Source organism: Balaenoptera acutorostrata, chromosome 18 (assembly GCF_949987535.1).
Source record: "Balaenoptera acutorostrata chromosome 18, mBalAcu1.1, whole genome shotgun sequence".
Lineage (NCBI taxonomy): Eukaryota > Metazoa > Chordata > Mammalia > Artiodactyla > Balaenopteridae > Balaenoptera > Balaenoptera acutorostrata.
This window is the reverse complement of record NC_080081.1, coordinates 27,435,208-27,458,425: the sequence shown is the minus strand read 5'-3', so window position 1 is coordinate 27,458,425 and position 23,218 is coordinate 27,435,208. Positions and strand designations below refer to the sequence as shown.

The window sequence follows — 23,218 nt, the reverse complement described above, 5'->3', positions numbered from 1 at the left end:
TTAGTGTCTGTGTCTGTCTCCTCCTTCCTTCTCCCCTTCTCCCTCTCCCTCTCCCTCTCCACACACACACACACACACACACACACATTTTTATAAGAATTCTTTTTTTTTTTTGCTACTGAGACTTGGGCTCTCTCAGGTTGTTTGTGATATATGATTGGCCCCATAGGGTTGTTCAGTAAGGAACCCATGAAGCCATGTGCAGTGGTCCTGCTTAGTACCTTCATTGACTGTGGAGTTGTGGGTACTGCTTTGATTTTTCTCATCTGCTTTATATTGACTACTTAGAGACTATTTTCTTTTTATTCTTTCCTTAATATCACACCTACATGCTAAAACACTGTCTGGTTATATGTGTATTAATAATATATTATTTTAGAATTTTATACATATTCTACATGTGTAGGCCTGACGTAAATTTAAATAACTATGGAGTACATTCTGCTGACCTTATTAAATGTAAATTTACTCAAAAGGTCCTTGTAATTAAGGCTCGCCTATCTACCATATGGTTATAAATCATCCTCTGTTTTCATGCCATGTTGTTGTTATGGTTTCTTCCAAAAGTTTGATCACTTAGCTGGAATTAAGGTGTAGGTAAAATTCTTGTTAAAGACATGCCAAGTGCAAGTTGGGAAATACTGCAAGTAGTCTAAGATTTACTATCAGATTATTTCAAGGTTTTGACTTTTAAGATTTGAATATCAGCAATTTAGTATTTTAAAAGTTTAGAAATGTGCTGTGGTTTAGTTTGTCTATGATGTTTCTCCAGACTTACCCGTTACATTATGTAAAGAAATTGTGCTATTTGGCAGAGGCTTTGAGAGTAAGGAAATAAACTGGATAGTTTTACTTCTTTACTAATTTTGAGGCTGGTAGGACTTGTAGCCTGTTGGATGTTAGACTGAAGAAATGCAATAGTTTTTAGAGAACATTTGTTCTCGTTTGGGTAGAACATTCACTTACATCAGCATGACTTTTTGTGTGATTTTCCCACAAGGGGAAGGATTAACGCTTGAAATAACACTTGAGATCCTTTTAAGTTTTTGTTTGTAACCTTAGAGAAAACATGAGCCTCTGCTAACCTCACCTTGCTTACTTTGTTACTGCCCTGCACACGTGCGGTGTTTTGAACTGTAATACTTTTGTTCTCTTTTCCCTGCTCCTCTCCAGGCGCCGCTCCGGACCATGCTCTCCCTTGCCTTCTGACTCTTCTGGCTTTTGAACATATGATTGCCCTCTTTTCTTTTCGTTCTGCTTCCTCCAGGATGAATTTCTATTCTTTATTCAAATCTGTTCAGATGTTCTTTTCTGCAGAAAACCTTCCCTCACCGTCTCCATTTCCTCCCTTTTTTACCAAGTTCAGTGTATTCTTTTAACACTGTGCACTCATCCCTATCATAGTCCTTCTTCCATGGTATGTATTTTGTGGACTCAATGGGAGGTAGGGCTTAGGTCTGTCTTGTTTATAATAGTATACAGTGTAGTTCTGGGCCCATTATATAGTGCCTTGTAATTACTTACTGAAGAAATAAATGAATGCCGTTTCTGAATGATTTCAAGTGTATCCATGCGGTTACTGATATATTTATAAAGTGAACAGTTTTCCAGAGTTCTCTTATGTAAAAGTAACAATATGTTGCCCAGCCCATACAGTGTTGGTATTCTGCATGTCCATAATTAGGGTAACTTTGCTTTTAGAATAGTGCCGAGAAACCTGTTTAGATGAATTCTGGTAGTTTTACATAATTCCTCATCTGACTGGTGACTTGCATTTGCCAGATAGTTAACCGTGAGTAGGTTATTTGGTTTACTTATGGAAAAAGGAAAATAAATTGTTTCCAGATATTGTGGAAGTAGTTAGTGATCATTTTCTCCAACCGTCTCATTTTACAGAAGACTGCCTGAGGGAGGTTCTGCTTAAGGTTATGCAGCAAAGCTTGGAGGACAAATTTTATTCTATTACTTGTAAACATGTCAGCTGAGTTAAAAGATCCTGGGAAACAGAACTTTCATTATAGTTAACTTTCTTTTATTGACGGCGATGCCAGACATGAAGAGCGAGGATGGTATAGGATGAGCCTGTAGTTTCAAATCTTGGCTTCTCACTTACAAGCACTGTAACCTTGGGCTGATTACTGAACCTCTCTCTGCCATAGCTTCCTCATCTATAAAGTAAGGATAGTATAGGTACTTCCCTCATAGAACTATTGTGAGAATTAAGTGTATGAAAAGCTGTCTTTTTGTTTTTTTAAAGTAACATTTATTGGCCCTTTACTATGTCAGGCATTATTCTAAGTATTTACAGGTGTTATTTTTTGTAATCCTTGTGAAAGCCCTGTCAGAAAATAGACTCCATTTTGTAGATGATAAAAATGAGGTCCAAGCAGGTCACAGAGTTGGTTAAGTTCTGGAGTCTAGATTTGAGTCTTAAAAAGTTGATTCCGAAGCCTTTGTACTTAACCAGTATGCTTCATATCCTTAGTCCAACGTAGGTGGTTGAGGATAGTCTCAGAACTGTTCGCGCCAGTATTTTGTTAGTTTGCTTATTGGTACATGATATATTCCTACATAGTGCTTTTCACTGACTTACTAATTAAAAGCAAAATTACTGTAGTATATAATGAAATATTTTTAAGTCCGCCTTTATCAATGTTTAGTATGCTAAAACATTTAAGGCTTCTCTTTAAAGGAAAATCCAATCTTTCAAAAGGTAAAGTTAAAAACTTAGTTTACCAGAGTTTCTCCCCCTCCAAAAGTATTTGGTAAATTCGTTTTATTATGTGTGCTGAGATGGGTTTGCTGACAGTTGGAATTTGAGTACCATAAAGAACCACCTATCCAGTTTCTCTCTGGATAGTATTTTCGCTCTGGTTTCTTCAAAGGCACAAGTTATAACATATTTTTGTCTTGTGCATCTTTGCTCCTAGTGCAAATCCATGCAGTAATGAATTCACGTGTGTGTAAATTTTTACTAGAAAATGTCAGTCGTGTCAAGTGTTGTGGAAAATCTTGGTGTAACAGTGTTTTTTTTTCTTTTTTTTATTGATAAGTACCTTTAGAAATATGGCATTATAGTGATCATTGTAACATGAGAATAAGTATTTATACAGAAATAAAGAAATCAGTTTAGGGGCACATAAATGTCAACTTTTTGAGAGAGAGAGAGTGTGTGTGTATTTGTATGTGTATTTAGCTTTTGATATTATGAAATTATTCAGATTATGTATTTACTTTTATCAGCCAATTTTTGAGGGTTTGCTTTGGCATGTAACACTTTGATGGGTGAACCCTTTAACTATTGCCGCCAATGGCATCTTGGCATTTTCTGTGCTTCCTGGGTGACTAATCAACAACAGCATGTCTTGGTAATTGATATTACTGTATTTAGTTTTGCTTGAGGATTCTGTTCTTAGCGTCTCTGTGTTTGCTGAGGAAAGGACAAAACTAACTCTGAAGAAAGTTGGTATTTCAGGCCTGGTCCTTGCTGGTGTTGGCTCCCTGGTTTACCTGTGATACAATATGCAAACTTTTATTTTCTTTATTCCCCCTGTTGCTGCTCTAGTCGTACTGTATTATGCCCTTGCCTCAGAACTCCTAGTTGTTAGAATTTAGAAGTTCTAGGGACTGATGGGTTGGGATTTGCACCTATTTCCTGCACCCATACTGTATTAGGCATTTGGTTGAGCGACTGATAACCGGCTGACTGAATGAAAATGAATGAATCGCAGAAAGAAGATGAGGCTCGAAGACTCAGTCAGGGTTACACAGGAGGTGGTATATCTATAACTTAAGTTTAGATTTTTTGGCATCAAACTATCTTCTGTTCATTTAGCAACTACTTGATTATCTAAAAGAATGTGAAATCAAACTAGATAGTACACTATAGTAATTTTTTAAATGACAAATGAATGCTTGTGATAGTAACTTTAACAGTATTACATGGGATTGGTTGCCTTATGCCCTTGGAAATGAAACTAAATCAAACTAATTAATGACACAGACTGGAGCTTCAGTCTACTCTCTGTGTAAGAGGCAGTACCCACAGCTCTGGATTCAGTTTTTGCTAAGACTCTTTAAAGTTGGCAGAGGAAAGTAAGGACCCCTACAAAAGAAACAATGAATAGTCAAAGGTAGGAGGAAAACCAGGGAATTCCTTGGTGGTCCAGTGGTAAAGAATCCTCCTTACAATGTAGGGGACGTGGTTTTGGTTCCTGGTCAGGGAACTAAGATCCCCCATGCCGCGGGACAACTAAGCCTGCGCGCCACAACTACTGAGCTCGCGTGCCTCAACTAGAGAGCCTGCGTGCCACAAACTACAGAGCCCACACGCTCTGGAGCCCGCACGCCACTAGAGAGAGAAAACCCTCACGCCACAACTAGAGAGAAGCCCGCGCACTGCAACGAAGATCCCGTGTGCCGCAACTACGACCTGACGCAGCCAAAAATAAATTAAATAAATAAATAATAAAATAAATCTTAAAAAAAAAAAAAAAAGTAGGAGGGAAACCAGAGGGAATACTTTGCTGGCAGCTAAAGAAAAACCAGTTAGAACTACACTCAACTGTGTTGAATATACACCATACCCTCTGCATTCTTGGGTTCTGAAATCTGTGGATATGGAGGACAGACTGTACTATGCCACATTATATAGGGATCTGAGCACCTTTGGGCCTTCAGTATCTTCAGGGTGGGAATGGAGGGTACTGGAATAAATACCAGGATATCCGGGGATGACTGTATTCAAGCTTTTTGATAGGATGAATAGGTTTTTGGATCTAACAATTAGAAAGAAGGTCATTTTTCTTAGTAAGAACTGTTTGAGTGAAAGCCAGATGGTAATGGATTGGGTAGGAAATGGGAATTAGAAGTGCACAGATTTTTTTTTTTCTTCTTCTAGGATGTTTGTCATTGAAGGAAAAGAAGGATGAGATGGAAATAGTTCAAAAAGCACAAGATAAAAATTTAAATTTTAGCTGGGGGCAGGTTTTTTCTAAGTATGGTGTGAATAAAGTATACATGTGGGCAGAGAGAAAGAAGTTAGTGGAGAAAAGAAAGGAGAGACATATCATAAAGAAAAAACAAACAAATAATCCTTTGGGAGGCAAGATCTTCTCTGTACAGTTATCTGGCATTTAGGAGTGAAGAATATAAATGGAAGCCGTACGCTAAATTTAGAGCTCCAGGAGAGAGAAACTGAAGGAGTTTTTGCTTGAAATCCTGTTTTCCTCTGAGAAGTAGGAGGCAAAGATTTGGACTGAGAGTTCCATGGTTGGAAGCGGGGGCTAGAAGAGTGGTGGAGCTGAAGCGCCTGCCATGGTGATGACTAGTTCTGATGGCCCTGCTGGAATTGGAAACTAAATTTGTACTTGGCGCCCGTGTATACAGTTACGGGATTTGCTTCTCTCCTTCTACCAGGAGATAGTAGACAGTTAGACTCATCCCAAATTGGGTGTTGGTGGGGTAGCTGTGGCAGAGGATATGAGAACTAGGAAATTGAGGGTGAGTGTCATGCAGGTTTTTCACTTTATAGTCCAGGCTACGTAGGATAGAAAGTAAACCAGGTGGCAGCAAATGGGGGGCCCGAGGAATAGACTTAGTGGAAGTAAGGGAGTGAAAAAGGCCAGGAGGTTGTGACCAGGAATTAAGAGGTAGAAATCTAATAGTTTCTAGTAGAAGCAGTTCTAGATGACTCTCAGGTCAGAGAAGTAGAGAACCGATGGAGTTACTAGACCATTCAACTTCGCATATTATTGCTTCCTGTTTCATAGCTGAAGTGTTAAGTTGGTTTAGCTGTCTTGTATTATAGTAGGAATTAAGGTAGAGGAGATGATATTGGAGGTGGGGGGCTGGCTTGTAAGTTTTATTCACTGGGGAATGATTTAGACCTTGTAAATACTAAGAACAGGAAGAGAGAAAGTCTGGCAGGCTGTATAGACAGTGTGAATTTCAGGAAAGGCTCTTGATCTAGCATTGGCTGTATCCAAGAACATTCTCTTTGTCTTCTTGTTTCCAGATAAGGGGGGGGGATGGTGTGAGGATTAACATTTCGCGTTTGAGAGGCTTTTGAGGGATGTAGTGCCATCCAGGGAAACTAGGATTTTGACTGAATGTAGAGAAATCATTCTGTAAACTGACTGAAGGTGTAGAGGTTTTTAATGATCATGTAGGTCTCTAGTGATAGAGTGGAAGTTAGAAGCTGGGATTGTAGAGTTTTAAGTTAATCTGTTTGTTAATACAACATATTTTTTTTCTATTTTCTTGCCATATAGCATTTTGTTTTTTTAACTTTATTTTAAAATAATTTTAATTTTAGACTTACAGAAAAGTGTGGAAAAAATAGTACAAAGATTTCCTGTACACCATTCACCCAGTTTCCTCAAATGTTGACGTTTTATCACATATGCTTTGTGATATTTTCTTTGTATATATGTGTATATATACACATACGCTATATTTTTTTCTGAAGCATTTGAAAATGAGTGGCAGACATGTTATCCCTTTACATCTAAATATTTCAGTGTATATTTTCTAAAAACGACATACTTTTACAAACTATTGTGCAGTTATCAAAATCAATGACATTTATGCAATACTGTAATCTATAAACATATTTTACCAGTTTCTCTACTAGTGTCTTTTATAGCAAAAGAAAAAACTTATTTTTAGATTAGGATCTAGTCCATGATTAGTTATTGTGCTTAGTTAGTGTCTTTTTGTCTCCCTTAATCTGGAACAATTCTTTAATCTTATTTGTCATGGATTATATTAATGTTTTGGAAAGATTCATATCAGTTATTTTATAGTATACCCCACAAAGGTCCTTTAAAAAATTATACTTTCACCCATTGGTTTTAGAACTCACTGTTTATGATTACCTGAAAGGGTTATAACGATGGTTGTCAAATGGTGATTTCCTAATTCTGTCATTTCTTCTGCATTTATTATGTAGGATTCTATAAGGAAGAACTCCTGTAGCCTCCAGTTTATTTATTCATTTATATTAGTATGAATTCATGGATTTTAATTTTACTCTATTGATTATAATCTCATACTGTCATCATTTTGAGGCTCACATCATCCCAGATTTGACTCTCTGCTCGTATGTCCTTGTGACAAGTCCCTATCATTTTTGCACTTTCCTACCATATAGCAGTTAGATAATGTGAATGTATCTGCTTTCTAAAGTTTAGTTTGGATAGAGGAAGCACTGTCTGTGCTTCATATGTAGGGCTGCAGTGGAAGAATGGTGACCGATACAACAGTTCCTGCCCCAGTAGCTTACTGCTGCTCTGCTGAGTGCTTAATGAGCATTTTCTCAGAGTTGTTTGTGGAAAGTTTGTGGAGGTTTTTTATCAGCTGGGCATAGAATAAAGCAGTTGGAACATTGGTGGTGTGTTGCTCACAATGTGGGTGTGCTATCCTCATTGAAGTTCTGAGGAATAGATAATATTACTGACTGTGAAAATAGATTATGTAGACACATATATAATGTGATTAACAACTAGTTAAGACAGAAGGGCACCATGAAGAAAACTCTTGTTATAGGTGGGAAAGAGACAAAGAAAAAGCCTTTATGAATCATTTTGACCTCCAAATGGGTTTCACTAGAATATCATCACACTCAAATGGTTACATGCTGGTATTACTTTATGTGTTAGTACTGTTAACTAGTTGATGGAAAATAACAAGCATCATCTATCTGGATTTATGTACCTTTCTTTTCTTGTAAAGACAAGAATGATTATAAAAGGTTATTGAATGGATATAAAGTCTGTGGTGATTTTCTTTCATTTTTAGTGTCATTGAGCAATTTTATAAATGTCAGTTTTCTAACTTGTAGAAACTTATTCCTATAAACATAGATGGAAATCTCTTTATCACATGTCCTACATTAAGAACAAAAAAAGATTGTTTCGTACTTTCTTTCATCTCTGTTCTAGAGAACTTAGAAAAAATACAGAAAAGTTAAAAAAAAAAACCCAACAAAATACAGTTTTCAAGCACCCATGCTACCCATTTGTCTGTTAACAGTCATTTTGAAACTGCTAACAGTTCATCTTATTTAAAATAATATGAATAATATATGATTTACACACACACACAATTTTGTTACTTCTTTAACACTGTATCATGAGCATTTCCTATTTCATTAAGTATCCTTTGGAAACACCATCTTAAATGGCTGTATAGGATTCTATTATATTGATACAGTGTGTTTATTTTATTTTGGATGAATAGATTGTTTCCAGTTTTCCATTTTTATAACACTACGATGAACAGCTTTACAAAGAAATCCTATTTTAAGTTTCTGATTAGTTTCTTTGGATGTAGTCTTAAAATGAGAATTACTAGGCTAAAGTATATATTTTTTTTACTAGCAGCCTTTTATTTATTTATTTATTTATTAAATTTATTTTATTTATTTATTTATTTATTTATATTTTTGGCTGTGCTGGGTCTTCGGTTCGTGCGAGGGCTTTCTCTAGTTGCGGCAAGTGGGGGCCACTCTTCATCGCGGTGCGGGGACCGCTCTTCATCGCGGTGCGCGGGCCTTTCACTATCGCGGCCCCTCCCGTTGCGGGGCACAGGCTCCAGACGCGCAGGCTCAGCAGCTGTGGCTCACGGGCCCAGCTGCTCCGTGGCATGTGGGATCTTCCCAGACCAGGGCTCGAACCCGTGTCTCCTGCATTAGCAGGCAGATTCTCAACCACTGCGCCACCAGGGAAGCCCTAAAGTATATTTTTATAAAAAGTGATATATACTTATTTTTTTAAATACAGGCAGTGTAAGTACAAAAAGAAGCAATCTAGGCACCCAAATCTTACCAACCAGAAATAAATTATGTTGACATTTGGTGAACACATTTCCATTTGTGCTTATGGACAGGAATAATATAATAAGAAAGGGATAATACTCGTTTTTTTTTCTCTCTCTCTTTTTTTTTTTTGTCTGCACTACATGGCATACGGGATCAGATCCCAGACCAGGGATTGAGCCCATGCCCCCTGCAGTGGAAGCGTGGAGTCTTAACCACTGGACTGCCAGGGAAGTCCCACTATTCTATTTTTTTTAATGAAAATACAAAATACGATTTTGTTTGAATTTAACAGCAAGGAAAAAATCCTTAAAGAACTGCTGAATTCTAGATAAAGCTTTCTTTACCACAGAGTTGTTAGGTTCTGTAGGATTTCACTAAAATTAAGAGTATAAAAATCAGTAAGAAATTGGAGTAATTTTTAAGACCTCATGTTTTGATTTTAGATATTAGAGATTAAATCCCTGCTATGAAGGATGCGGTGAGTGGTACTAATACTTTCTCTCATGTTTTCTTTCCCCAGTTCCTGATTTTTATGTTGCTTATATTTTTGCCTTTTCAGGTTTGCTGTCTGTTTGCCAGCGGCTATTTATTTAGTCTTTAGCTCAATGTTTAGCATTAGTTCTATCTTTGAAAGGACTCAGTGCTAACCACCATATCTTTTCTCATTGCTTTTCTCCTTATTTACTTTTTATTTGCTTAATTTTCTGATTGCCTGGTTTTCATCATGGAGTAGTTTTTCCTGAGGACTATGGATGCTATGTATACTTTATACGTGGAAGACAACTTGGCTAGCCAGCTTTTTTTTTTTTTAATGTAAATATTAAAACTATGAAACATTTCAAGCATAAAGGAAAGTATAGAAAATGATGTAAAAGATAGTTCTATATCCACTGTGGCGATAACAGACGTTAGCATGTATTTGTTACAGTATTTTACTACTTTATACTTTTTCAGCTTGCTTTATTCACTTACCGTGTTTTAAAGATTTATCTATGATGGCTCATGTAGGTCTAATTCATAAGTTTAAAATGAATGTGTTACAATCGTGGAATAATATTTATTCATTTTGTGCTGACCAGACAGTTGTTATCAGTGTCTCACTATTGCAAATAGTACTACCATGAGCATTCTTGTATGTGCCTCTTTATGTGCAAGTGTTTTCTAGTATTGACGTTTGCAAGTGGAATTATTGGGTCCTACACACCTTCAGCCTTACTAGGAATTGCCAAATTGCTCTTCGAGGTGGTTGAATGAATATATATTCTTACTAGCAGTAGTTCAGCTTCTAACACACCGTTGTTGCTTCTTTAATTATTAGAAATATTTACTTTTTAAATTCATAATTTATGTTCTCCCTGTGTGCTGTTGTTTCATTTCTTTTGTCTAATAAAATCTGTTTTTCCTAGAGTCTTCATTATTATTAACTTATATCAAAAGGTCACCCCTGTTGTGACCTGTTTTTGGTTTTTGTATCTATATTCTTTAATAGTAAACTACTTTTTGACGGGTAAAAGTCCTTTGTATGAACATTTATTACTGTTCTGTGCTCAAAGTCACTGATGCTTCTTTCTTCAGTGTGTAAAGAATCTCAGGTAGTTTATGCATTGACCTAGCCTTGTCAGCTCTTTGATTTTGTGATAGGAGGGGACAGCTCTTTGTGATTTTTGTGACTTTCTTTACTATCGACTGTCTTGTCTAGCTGTGGTAAGAATGTCTCTAGAGTAGTTACTCTAAAAACTTGGGTGATGTGGGGATGGAATTTATATTTTTCTTTAGCATGTATTAATTCAGTTATCTATGGTTTTTGGAAAACACCGTTAGTTTGATTCAGTAAGCTTTGGGGGACAAATATTTACTTATTAAGTTACGGTGATTGCCTGCAAAAATTGAATGATTAAATATTTTAGGTTTCTACTATGTGTAAAAACACCATGGGAATCATAGAATATATGAGTTGTGATTATTGATCTTGAGATGTTCAGTGCATCCATTACTTGACCAAGCTGTCTCTTGCCTTTTGGTAGAAGAAAAACTCTGGGAGGCTTAGGGGACTGCATATTTAATGTGAAGCTTATTCTGTGTCCTAAACTCTGCTACCTGTTTTAGGGGATACCACGATGAATAAAGCATACTTCCTAAATTTCACATGCATATGATCTGACTAGGAAGGTAATAATATTCCCAGATCTAATTAAAGGGTCTCTAAGCTTCTAGGGCCTCATGAAGTACAGCACAAACTTGGAACTGATAGTTTCCTAGAAGGAAATGGTTGCAATTAGAGTTTACTAGTTCTTGTTTTTTATTCTGGTGCCTGAATAGTTTTGCTTTTAAAACCTCTTGAATGTTCAGATTTTGATTGCTAGAAGGGGGCTTATTTTAATATTATTACTATACTTTAATATCTGAGATTCACTTCTCTATTCTGAAGTATACTCTTCAGCCAATTTTGCTTTTTAAACTTTACCAGTTATGACATTTCCTGACTTATTTTGGTGCATGCAGATAAAAAACTTTCTGGAGAATCTGTCAAAGGGTTCTTATTTAATTTGATTATGGAAACAGAAAAGAACCTTTCATTACAAGTTGCCATTGTCATTATATTTATCATTGCTTATGTTGGATAGGATATGTTGACTGAAATAAACACACACGACATAAATGTTGTGAGTTCAGTTTTATTCAGGGACCTTACTGAGGACTATAGCCTGAGAGATAGCCTCTCAGCTCCGAGGATCTGCTCCAAAGAGGTAAGGGAGGAGCCAGGATGCCTATGAACTTTGTTTGCTGGGAAAACCGTGTAGTCAAGATAAAAAGATTACTGCTAAGCACAAAGAAGACATCTGAAGTGAATGATTTTGGTGCTTTTCTGTGTATGGGAAGATGCAAGAATCTGAGGTCATTTGAAATGTTTTCTTAGATATGTATCTTAACTATCTAAGGGCCAGTATATCCAGAGCACAGAATGTTTCCTGTTTTTCACCATCCTGAATCCCCCCTCAGGGTGTGCTGTCCCTGGGCCACGGCAGTAGCTAATGGCTTTATCCTTGTAGAACTGGAATGGCAGGGAACATTTATTTCTTTACAAATACCAGTATGTTAGCTTATAAAAATCAGAACATTGAGCCATTTTGAAAACTCAGGGTTTGAATAGTTTTGTAAATTCAAACATTATCATTAAAATTTTCTTCTGCTTATAAAAAATGCGTGGGGGCACCTTCTCCATTGGGGTTTCTAAATTATGGTCCCCAAACCAGTTAAGGAAATCTTAAACCCTGGAGTTGCTCTGTACCATTATTTCCACAGCAGTGTTCTATGTCCTCTAAGTGGACAGTCTTAGCTTATTTTATTGCCCGCCTTTGACACAGGCACCCAGCCCAGGAGGAGGGCCAGGCTGGCTGGGAAGCAGTTGCAGTGCCAAAGGAGAAAATGATCCTGACCAGCGTAGATAGCAGGGTGGGTGCAGTCCCACCCACAGTACTGTGAATCTGTAATGAAAGAGGGATGGAAGGGATTTGAGGGAGACAATCACATGTCTGCCACAGATAACTTAATTGCTTAAGACCACAACGTAATCATCAATAAATACACCTCAAAAAGCTGCTTGAGTTGTAGAGGACAAAAACCCAAGTACTGGCCAGATTTGAAGAATGCAGTCTTTTAAAAGTAAACGTAAAATATGTTATGCAACACACATATTTTGGTATAAAACCACGAAAGGTGAGGCTGAAGCAGAACATCTTCCTATGATGAAATATATAAACAGTTATGGCATACATGATGGTCTTTTCATGCTCAATTCATGTGTGCTAGATTGAGAAATTAGGGGGAGACCGAGGAGGTAAATGGGGGCTGACAGGGAGCAGTGCCCTGTAGACAGACAGCCTTAGATGAACGAAAGTATGAGAAACTGCCAGCCCAGCACTCAAATATTTTTTTCTCCTTTCTTTTTTTTCTTTTCTCTCATTTTTTCCCTTGGACTATGATAATCTGTGTTAAGATCTTATTGACCTATTGCTAAAGAGGCATAATTAGAGGGCAGATTTGTAAATATGTATTTTCTTAGGTAAGATCTGAGTAAGCTAAATAGAATTTTGAAAAGTGTATCTTTCTGTTGATATAAACATTTAAGAATAAGATCAAGTATTTGTCATTTAATTAAAGGACTATGAACACGACTAATGAGTGTACCATATAGAGCACTTTGTATTCAAAGAGAGAATCTTAGGATCTAGCCGATTTACATTGCAGTTTTAGCATATAAAAAGGAATTTAACTGGAGGCTGAATTCTTCTGAAAATAGCAATTTATATAAGATCTTTATCCCATCTGTTTGGTTTCTTTGTTCCTTGGAGGTCATTGGGACGTAAATATACTCTAACTCTTTCTCCTTTAACTTAATAAGGTAATAACTAGCTGTTAGAGACTTCAAAGTACTTGGGTTATAGCTAGGTTATTTCTCCAGTCTTTCCATTTTATACTGTTGTGACTGGTGACCTATATTGCATGTTCTTTTAATTTTAACCAAAGTTGATTCCAAATACTTTGGAGCTTATTTTTGTAGTGTTCAACAAGACAGACATAACCTCCAGTTTTGTAGAGCTCTTACTTTAGCTGGGAAAACAGATTGTAAATGGATGATCACATAAATAATTGCTATTGTAATAAGTGTGCTAAAGAACAGGGTGCTTTAAGATTGTATCCTAATCTACTTTTGAGAGATAGGCAAGATTTTCTTGAGAACTTGATTTTTTAAAAAAATGTATGTATGTATGTATGTCTGCATTGGGTCTTCGTTGCTGCGCGGGCTTTCTCTAGTCACGGCGAGCGGGGGCTTCTCTTGGTGCGGAGCTCGGGCTCTAGATGTGCGGATTTCAGTAGTTGTGGCACACGGGCTCAGTAGTTGTGGCTCGCGGGCTCTAGAGCTCAGGCTCAGTAGTTGTGGTGCACAGGCTTAGTTGCTCCGTGGCATGTGGGATCTTCCCAGACCAGGGCTCGAACCTGCGTCCCCTGCGTTGACAGGCGGATTCTTAATCACTGCGCCACCAGGGAAGTCCGAGAACTTGATTTTAAGCTAAGACCTGAACTGTGTGTAGAAGTCAACTAGGCAGTGCAGTATGGGACGAAAAGAATTGTACATAAAGAGCCTAGAGCCCCTTTTTAGTATGTGATTATGTTTAATGTTGTTTTAAGAAATGAATTAATGAGTGCATATCTAGGTCAGAAGCTCAGAAGAACTGTCTAGTGTGCCAATATAAATTTGGTCTTCTGTTCTTTAATCACTCTGTTGCCCCATTAATTATCCCTCTCAATTTTTCCTTTAAAAAAACAGATACAGTTCCTCATTTGCGTTCTTCACATATATTTTTCCTGTGGTTACAGTTTCAGATTGTGTCATTTTTAATAGAAAGTTGTATATACATAAACCCAGGGAAGCTATTATAATGATATTACATTTTATGTGGAAAAAGCTTTTTTTATCATAGGATATAGTGTTTACCTTAACATTGTTGCCTGTGAGACATGCCAAACCAGAAATTAGAGGACTTTTGCATTTTGGTTTTATTTATTAAAAATTTAAAAATTCAAAGTGATTTATGTTTAGGGTGAAAAATCAAATAGTAGAGAATGATGAAATCTCTTTCCCACCTGCAGCTCTTTGCTGTTTCTAGTGTATCCTTCCAGAAATTTTGATTGCCTATATGTACTACACAAATAATCTCTTATTTATTTATTTTTTTTTGGAATTTGTAGGAAATAGCTTTTTTAAAAGGAAGTTTTATTGAAGTATAGTTGATCTACAGTGTTGTGTTTATCTCTCTCTTATTATTTAAAAAAACTCAGTTATACTGTACGTAGTCTTTTACACCTTTCTTTCAGTTGACATATCATGAGCAGACAGTAACAGTTTAAAAATGAAGTAAGAATCCTTTTTGTTTAAAAGACACTTCGTTGTGTCTTGATAAAATATCTGATGATACTTGGTTTTTAACAGTTGTTTTGCAGACTTCTTCAGGTGACAGAGCATCTGAAGCCCACTGTGCTCTTTGTAGAACACCATGAAATAATGATATTCTCTCATACTAACAAGAGAGGTTTTTACCAGCAGAAATATGCCTGTATTATATTATGAAATATAAAACTGTAACCAAACTTCTGTACTTTCAAAAGAAGAAGCTGAAAATTAGGCACAGTAAATATTTTTCCTTTAATGTTTACTTGTTGCTTATGCACTCTTTCCTAATCATTCGTATCATTTTCGAATCATTTGCTAATCATTGCTTTATCATAGGCTAGTTCTCATTAGAAGAAAGGTATCCAGAGACAGCAAAAGTTTAGTGGAAAAAATTTGGTGGGGAGTAAACCTCAAATTAAGAAGATTCTGTTCATTTGCTTAATGGTATGTGTGTGTATGAGGACGACTGCTGTAATTCAGTGTTGATGGTAGAAAATCTAGCTCCCTTTGCTAAGCAGCACTGTTTTGTGGAACTCTATCTTCTGAAATATTGGTTTTAACACTTGGGCTGTTTGTAGAAATTTCTTAGCACCTTATCCCTAGGAGCATAGATAAGGTAGCTTACTTTCTTCTTGGGTGACTAAAATGAGTAACTTGACTCTACAGATTGATTTTACTGCAACACATATCTGTTTGCTTCTCTAAATCAGGTGTTAGATAAGGCAACATTGAATGATAGAGGCTACCAGAGGTTTTTTTCTAGAATCGTGTTATCTTAGAGTCAGAAGGAACCTTTGTCATCTACTAATTTTGTACAAAGGGCAAGAATCCCATTATATGTCAGTTGACCGACCGTACAATTTTTTTGAGAATGAACGGGGTGGAGAAAATGCTAAATTGAATGGGGCTGTGACACAACAGGTGTAAAGTGGGACTGTCCTGGGGAAAAACAGCTGTATGGTCATCCTAGTTATAAAACAGTCTTGCCAGATAGTCATCCAAAATCTGCCTGAAAGGATTTGTTGCCCCACAGAAAAGCTAGTACTCTAAAAATTAAAAAGTTCTAACTAAAAATTTTTAACTTTTTTTATTGAGCTAAAATTTATCTCCTTGCAACTACTAACTCTTCTCCCCAGTTTTGCCCTTTGGTAATAAATGTAGTCAGAATATGGCAGTATACAACATATATTAGTTCTTTAGAAACTTTTTTAAAAAAACAACTTTAGAGATAGCTCGTTTTTTATTTCCCCAAAATCTTACAGTTCTGCCCTGTAGTTCAATTTCTGTGCCCAAATTGAAACAGAAAAGAAGAGAAAAGAAATGAGAAGAAAGGTGAAAAAAAGACCATACAACTGGCCAACCTACCAGGCCCTGGTACAGGGCACTGTTCACTAAACAACACTTGATTGCACATCCGTAATTCTTATCTTGGTATGTTTAGAAAACATTCAGTGAGATCTCTAGCTTCTCAAAAATAAAGTTTCTAGTTATTACATTAATATTCTATCACCTTAAAATAGAATAAAGGGATATGTATAGGAAACACGCCAATTAAAGTAAAAGAAACTATAGTTTATATACACAGGAAGGCTAGACCTCCAGCTAGCTAATCATAATGATTACAGTTTCCTTATCATTAAAAATACTTAATATACATCTATAAAAACTAGAGATAGCTAGATACATTTAACAAAGCCCTCTTGTCATCCTTTTACCCTTCGGACTAAAAAACTATGGTTTAGTGTGTAACTTTTCATCACCCTGGTCACTAGATGAAAGATATTTTAATTTTCACATGCTATTGCCCACATTTTTTTCCAGGAGGCTCGTAGATAGGACAAGCTGGGGGGATAACTTTCTTTTTTTTTTTTTTTTGGCTTTCGGGTTCCTAGTTCCCCGACCAGGGATGGAACCCTGCTCCCGCTGCAGTGAAACCGCCAGGGAATTCCCTGGGAAGATAACTTTTGAGGTGATGTGTGGATGGGACACAGAGCCTGGTTCATTACTGAATATATGTAGGTCCCACCCCACTCCCCCCCCCCCCTTTTTTTTTGCTGTTTAGGTAATTGTTATAGAATGTAAAATAGAACCATTTAACAACATAGCAGCATGATTAAGGAAAAATTTCTACAAATTGGCATTGTCTAATTTGATAAACATGTAACTTAATTTGAACCCTTGTAAGAACTTAGTTAAAAGGCAATCAAATGTCAAAAAAATTAAACAATAGTCAATCTAAGAACAAAATGGAAATTTTTATTGGAGCCAGTCTGAGGATTATAACCGGGAGACAGTCTTTCAGAAAGCTCCTAGGGCTGTTGCCGGTTAGAGGTCAAAGCACAGTTATATAAGTTTTTGAGACAAAGTAACATATTGACGGTTTACATAGTCCAACAAGGTGAGTAGTGGGGTCATTGTGACTCGTTACAGAATTGAGAAAGGAATGTTATCTCCTAAGGAGTTACCTTGCTGGCACCAGATGGAAATTAATTTTTTTGAGTGAGCAGGCATTCCTGCGTCTTCTAAGGGGATCTAGTTAACGTATAGTGCAGATGCACAATGCACACTAAAGGGGAGGGGGTAGTGCCTCAAATGGCAGAAAAATTTTTATGTTAAAATTTTTCTTGTGCTTCCTTAAAAATAATTTTGTCTCATCACACAGTCGGTTAATTTATGGAGACACCAAAGATATCAAAATACGGTGTTGCATTTAAAGTAAATTGGAAGTTCTATGCTACAGTGGGTAGAGATTGTTGACTGAGTTATTGGGTTTTACTGTTAACACAGAGCAACTGTTCACTGTAATATATATATATATATATATATATATATATATATATATATATATATATATATATATATATATATATATGTTTTGGCTGTGCTGTGTGGCATGCCCGATCTTAGTTCCCTGACCAGGGATCGAACCCGTACCCCCTGCATTGGGAGCACGGAGTCTTAACCACTGGACTGTCAGGGAAGTCCCCTATATTATAATTTTGTAAAAACAAAACTGGAGGTGCTAGGTAAGGCAGTTGAAATAAATTGGTGTGTTTTATAAGTTCCAAAGCTTTACTTCTGAGATCATATGTAAAAGTATCTGTAGTTATTCTTTTTATTGTAGTTATTTGAATATATTTTGACAGGTTTAAGAAGAGAGTTGGTCATTCTGGGGAGCATATTTGTATATTTGATGTGGTAGGGGTGTTTCTTGTGAGGAACTAGAGGAGAGTTGTTTGTCACGTAGGATTTTCTCTTTAGTACATTCCATCTACATTTGCGGTATTAATAGTAAATATGGAAAAGTGGCTTCCTCTTTTTTGACACCTTCATTATTATTTGTTTAGTAATACTAATTACTATATATACTAAATATACTAATATATTCTAAATTACTAAGTATATACTAAGTATTTATCTGTACTTTATTTGCCTTAACTTGTTCATCTGACATTTTTGCTCTTAAAAGTGTGGTCAAAGATGACTACACTGGGAATCCTCCTGGGTGCCTTGTAATGGGAAACATAGGAGATGCTTTGTGACACCAGGGCAGAGTGTCGCTAGTCAAGAGGGTGCTCATTTAGTGCCTACTTGGAAAAGTGCTGCAAGTAAATAATGTAGAAGCTCATACAGAGTTGACTTTATGCTTATTTGACCTTAGAATTCAGTTTCTGTGAGTGGATGTCATTGTATAAACTTTGGTGCTGTCGACTGAAGAAAAACGCATAACCTAAAAATTGCGACTTATGTTCTATTTGAGGACCGTACTGAGGATTATAGCCCAGGAGACAACCTCTCAGATAGCTCTGAGGTGCTGTTGCAAAGAGGACAGGGATACACTGGAGTTTTTGCTGGGGTGGTAGGGGGAAGTAGTAGGACATGAGACGATTACTGCTGATCACACAAAACAGACATCTTAAGTTAATGATTTCAGGGCTTTTCTATGTATGCGGAGATGCAAGAGTCTGGGCTTATTGAAATTGTTCTTTAGTTATGCTTCCTAACTATGTAGGGCCAGTATCCTGTTTTTCTCCATCCTGAGTTCCCCTCAGGGTGCACTGTGTGGGGTTGGCTGCAGTGGCTGATGATTTGATGGTGGGCAACAGTCATTGTTTACTGGAATGGCAGGCAACATTTTTTGTCCATAGTGTTATGGAAAAAGTTGTCTTCTTAAACTTGAGATGATTTTAGGTTTGTTTATACTGTTTTGTTAAAAGTTATAATACCTTTATGAACCCCCAAAAGTGTTTTGCTACTGTGATCGCTTACCAAGACCCATGCAAACAGCAGTGAAGTAAATTGACCTCCTGTTTTACTTGGCATATTTAAAAAAATTCTTTAGAGGCAAGTGAGTGACTACTTGTTGGACTGACAGAGTACCACATAATTTCTGGTCTTGAGTTTATAAAATAAAGTATATTAAATAAAAGGGAAGAAGGGTGGAACTAGTATTTGTTAAATGCCTTCTGTGTGTTAGGCATTATGCTAGATGATTTTCAAATATTATTTTACAATTCTTTGAGGATTTTGGTTGCATTCAGAACTTACCTATGGAGACACTGAGGTACAGAGAAGATAAGTTTATCAAAGCTACTAGAAAGTGGAGTAATAATTCACCTATTCTTTCTAAAATCCAAAAATGCATTATATCACAACACACAGATTTGCTCTGTGACAAAATTTCTTTCCTTCCCTCCCTCCCTTCCTTCCTTCCTCCCTTCCTCCCTCCCTCCCTCCCTCCTTCCCTCCCTTCCTTCCTTCCTCCCTCCCTTCCTCCCTCCCTTCCTTCCTTCCTTCCTTCCTGCCTGCCTGCCTTCCTTCCTTCCATATAAATGAAGTAAGAGGTGTGCAGCCCTACTGCTTGGGTGTGATTCGTGGCTTTACCCTTCCTAGCTGTTGTGATGTTTGGCAAGTTACTCTAAGTCTCTACACGTCTGGGGTGGTTTTGGTTTGGTTTGGTTTGGTTTTTTTTTTCTTTTTTTCTTTTAATCTGTCAGATGGGGATAACAGCCTAATAGTCTATCTTACAGGTGTTGTGAGGATTGAATGAGTTAAGTGATAGAGATCTCAATATATTATCTAGCATTTATTGAACTTTCAATAAATTTGTTGTAATGGATGTTTTTCAGAGTTTTATGTGCACACTGACTTATTTTGCTTTATTAGTAATTCTTTTGGTACTTGGGAAAACCTCCTCACAGTATTCCACATTTTTGGAATGTATATATATTGTTATTCTATTTCATTAATACATTTTACATTTCCAGTTATTTTAGATACTAGTGTAATAGATATGGTATTGTGGTTGTGTTAGGAGTTTTCTTTGCAGTACACAGTGATTGATACGTGGTAGACAATATTTATTGTAGGATTGAGAGAACTTGAATCTATTTGTAATCATGACTTTTTTCCTCTATAAATCCTAACAGTTTGAACTTCATCCTTATTGTAAAGAAACTATACAAATTCTAAACTCCTTAATGACTGATTATGTCTCTTAAAAATTTTGTTCATCTTTTTAAATGCTATTTTACCTTGTTTTTAGCTAAAAAATGATTCTTTGCCTGAAACGATCTTTAAAATTTTTTTTTTAATTTGATGCACATTAATGTTTTCATTTTCCTTTGTTCTCTTAGCTTCACAATGAAGAGGATAATTCAGAATCATCTGCTGTAGAGCAGCCGTCAACTTCAAACCCAACACCACAGAATGTGCAGGCTGCTCTTTCAGCATCTGGACTTGAGACTGACTCTTCTCCTCCACCTTACAGCAGTATTACTGTGGAAGTACCTACAACTTCAGGTATTGTTGTGTTTAGTATGAAACAACTAGTAATGTTTTTAATAGTTCGATTTTTTGTTTTGTTTTTACCAGTATGGTTTTGTGTAATTATCAAGTCTGTTAAGGGGCTTCTTCGGTTTTATGATTTTTTTTAAAAAAGGTTTTTCTAAAGATAGTTTATAAAATATTTCATAGATTACCTGTCTCATTGTTTTAAAAATTAATTTAAAAGTGTAGCTTGTTAAACTTTCTTATGCTTATTAGAATCCCTTCCCAGAGGACTAGCCATATAACTTTTGGAAGAAATAACCATATATACATATATATTCATGCACACATATCATGCATACACACATGAATATATAAACATACCCATATGTGTGTGTGTTTACTTATATAGTCATAAACAAGGTATTATTAATGATGAATGTGAGTGAGAATGTGGAAAGTACATGTGAATGGAGGTGAAGCGTACACATAATGTCCCCCCTACGCATGGTAATATTTCCTGAATACAAGACAGTGATTACTGCTTGCTACTGTTCCTCTCATCCTTGCAGGTCATTCTCCAGAACTACGCTCATCTATTTCTCTGGTCACAATTTGTATTTTCCCAGTAATGCTAAGTTAATCATTCTATGATGGAAGATGCTGAGAGTGAAATTGCAATCCCTTTGTTGTGGCTACTGTTGCTATTGCTGTTTAACAGACTACCTCAAACCTAATGGAGTAAAATAACAACCATTTATTCTTGTTAATTCTCATGGTCTGGGGGGAACTGGGCTCCATTATGAAGTTCTCTGCCAGGGTCTCATGTGATTGTTGTCCGATGGTGACTCTGGGACTGGAGGTAATTGCAGGCTTCCTTACTCACACGTTTGCTGGCTGATGCTAGGGCCTCAGCTGAGGCTGTTGGCCAGAACAACTGTTTGTGGCCTCTTGTTGTGGCCTGGACTCTTCGCTGAATGGAGGCTGGCTTCTAGGAACAAGCATTCTGAGAGAAAGCCAAATGGAATCTGTGACGTTGCCTCAAAAGTCACAGTGTCACATCTGCCACATTCAGGCTGTTAGAAGTGAGTCACTTAGTCTCTATTCAAGATTATTGAGGAATTAGTCTCCCCCTCTTCATGGGAAGAGTTTCAAGGAGTATCACCACCGCAACTGTGTACAGCCTCTTCCCTCTACCACCAGAGCTTCTCCTTTGACAGTCTTCCCCATTTCAGCAAATGGCTCCAGCAGGCCAGAAACCTGGGAGTCATCTTTTTGGTACCTTATTGTAAAATTACATGGGTTTTCTCCTTCAATTTTTGTTGTAATGAAATGTATTATTAACAGATTTCTTCTTTAAGCTAATCCATCCCTATATTCTTAGAATTAATTCTTTTTGTTGTCATGTTCTAATCTTTCCTGGATTTAAATTTGTTAATATTTAGAGTTTTTGCAGCTTTATTAGTGTGACCTATAACTTTATGTGCTGTCTTTTTGGTTTGGGTATTAATATTATGGAAGCAACATAAAGTGAATTGAGAAGCTTCTCATTTTTCTATGATCTGGAATAGTTTTGATAATGTAGCATGACATTTTTAAAGGTTAGATAAATTTCAACTGTGAAACAAGTGGAGCCTGGTACCTAGAAGTTCAGTTATTCTCACAGTCTCCTCTGTGATTTCTGGTCTTTTTAATTTTTTCACCTGTGCTAAAAGGCCATTCCTGACTATAATTGAGCACAAGAACTGAGTGATTCTAGAATTTTGGGTTTCTGTTTAGTGAAAACTGTTGATATTATTTTTCTTCAGCTTCTTAGTGTTGTTATATTTTAGGCATGGGCAGTGCCAGTTTTCTGTGGAGATTATGTTCTTCAGTAGGTCGCTTTATGGCTGCTTTTGTAGATCTGAGCAACATGAGTTATAAAAGGTGACATTTGCATAATGCTTCACAGTTTACAGAGTCCTCTTGAATACTCTTCTGTTTCATCCCATAATAGCCAGTAATAGCCTTGCTGGGTCAGTTTTATGGATGAGAAAGTGGAACTTCACAGTGCTTAAGTGATTTACTTGAGGTCACATAACTTCTAAGAAGAGGAGCTGGGATTGGAGCTCCCCAGACTTTAAATTCTGTGGTTGAGAACCAACCACTGCCTCAAAGGGTAGAAGAAAAGTAAGTAAAATTAACAAGTGAAAAGTAAAGGTGCTCCTTCCCAACTTTCACTTGTTATTGGTGGAGATATTTTTTCTATCTTGGGTCTTAAAACTTTTCAGAAACTTACATATCTACTTTTAATGTCCTTGGATAATACATGCCATTGTTCCAGTTTTAAAAATGTATAGTTTTAATGTTATTGCTTAAATTCATAATCATGGTTTTTACTTAAATTTTGCTTCTACTCTAGTCTTCAGAATTAAAGAAATCTATTTACCTGACGGTGTATGGTGTTTTTACATCCTAATAATAAGTCTTTTCTAAGAATTTATGACTCTTGTGACTTTTGCTGGATAACATTCAGTATTATACTCCCACTAACCACTTCCTGTTATTAGATTGAAAATTGCCTAACTTCAGATCCTTAGCTCTTGTTGATAGCATTAAAAATACTTATTTTAAAACCTATGTACATTAAAACACAACAGGAAAAATATTGCTGGAGTGCAGTGGTTTTTCATGTG

General features: G+C 36.5%; 1 protein-coding gene across 2 annotated transcripts in view; it reads left to right on the top strand.

The window, feature by feature from the left end:
- The window catches only part of NDFIP2 (Nedd4 family interacting protein 2), a 61,738-nt gene that overhangs the window by 11,259 nt on the left and 27,261 nt on the right, over positions 1 to 23,218 (top strand). For both annotated transcript variants that reach the window (XM_007186246.3, XM_007186247.3), the window contains exon 2: positions 20,411 to 20,576. In XM_007186246.3, the coding sequence (XP_007186308.2) occupies positions 20,411 to 20,576 (166 nt within the window). The remainder of the gene's footprint in view (positions 1 to 20,410; positions 20,577 to 23,218) is intronic.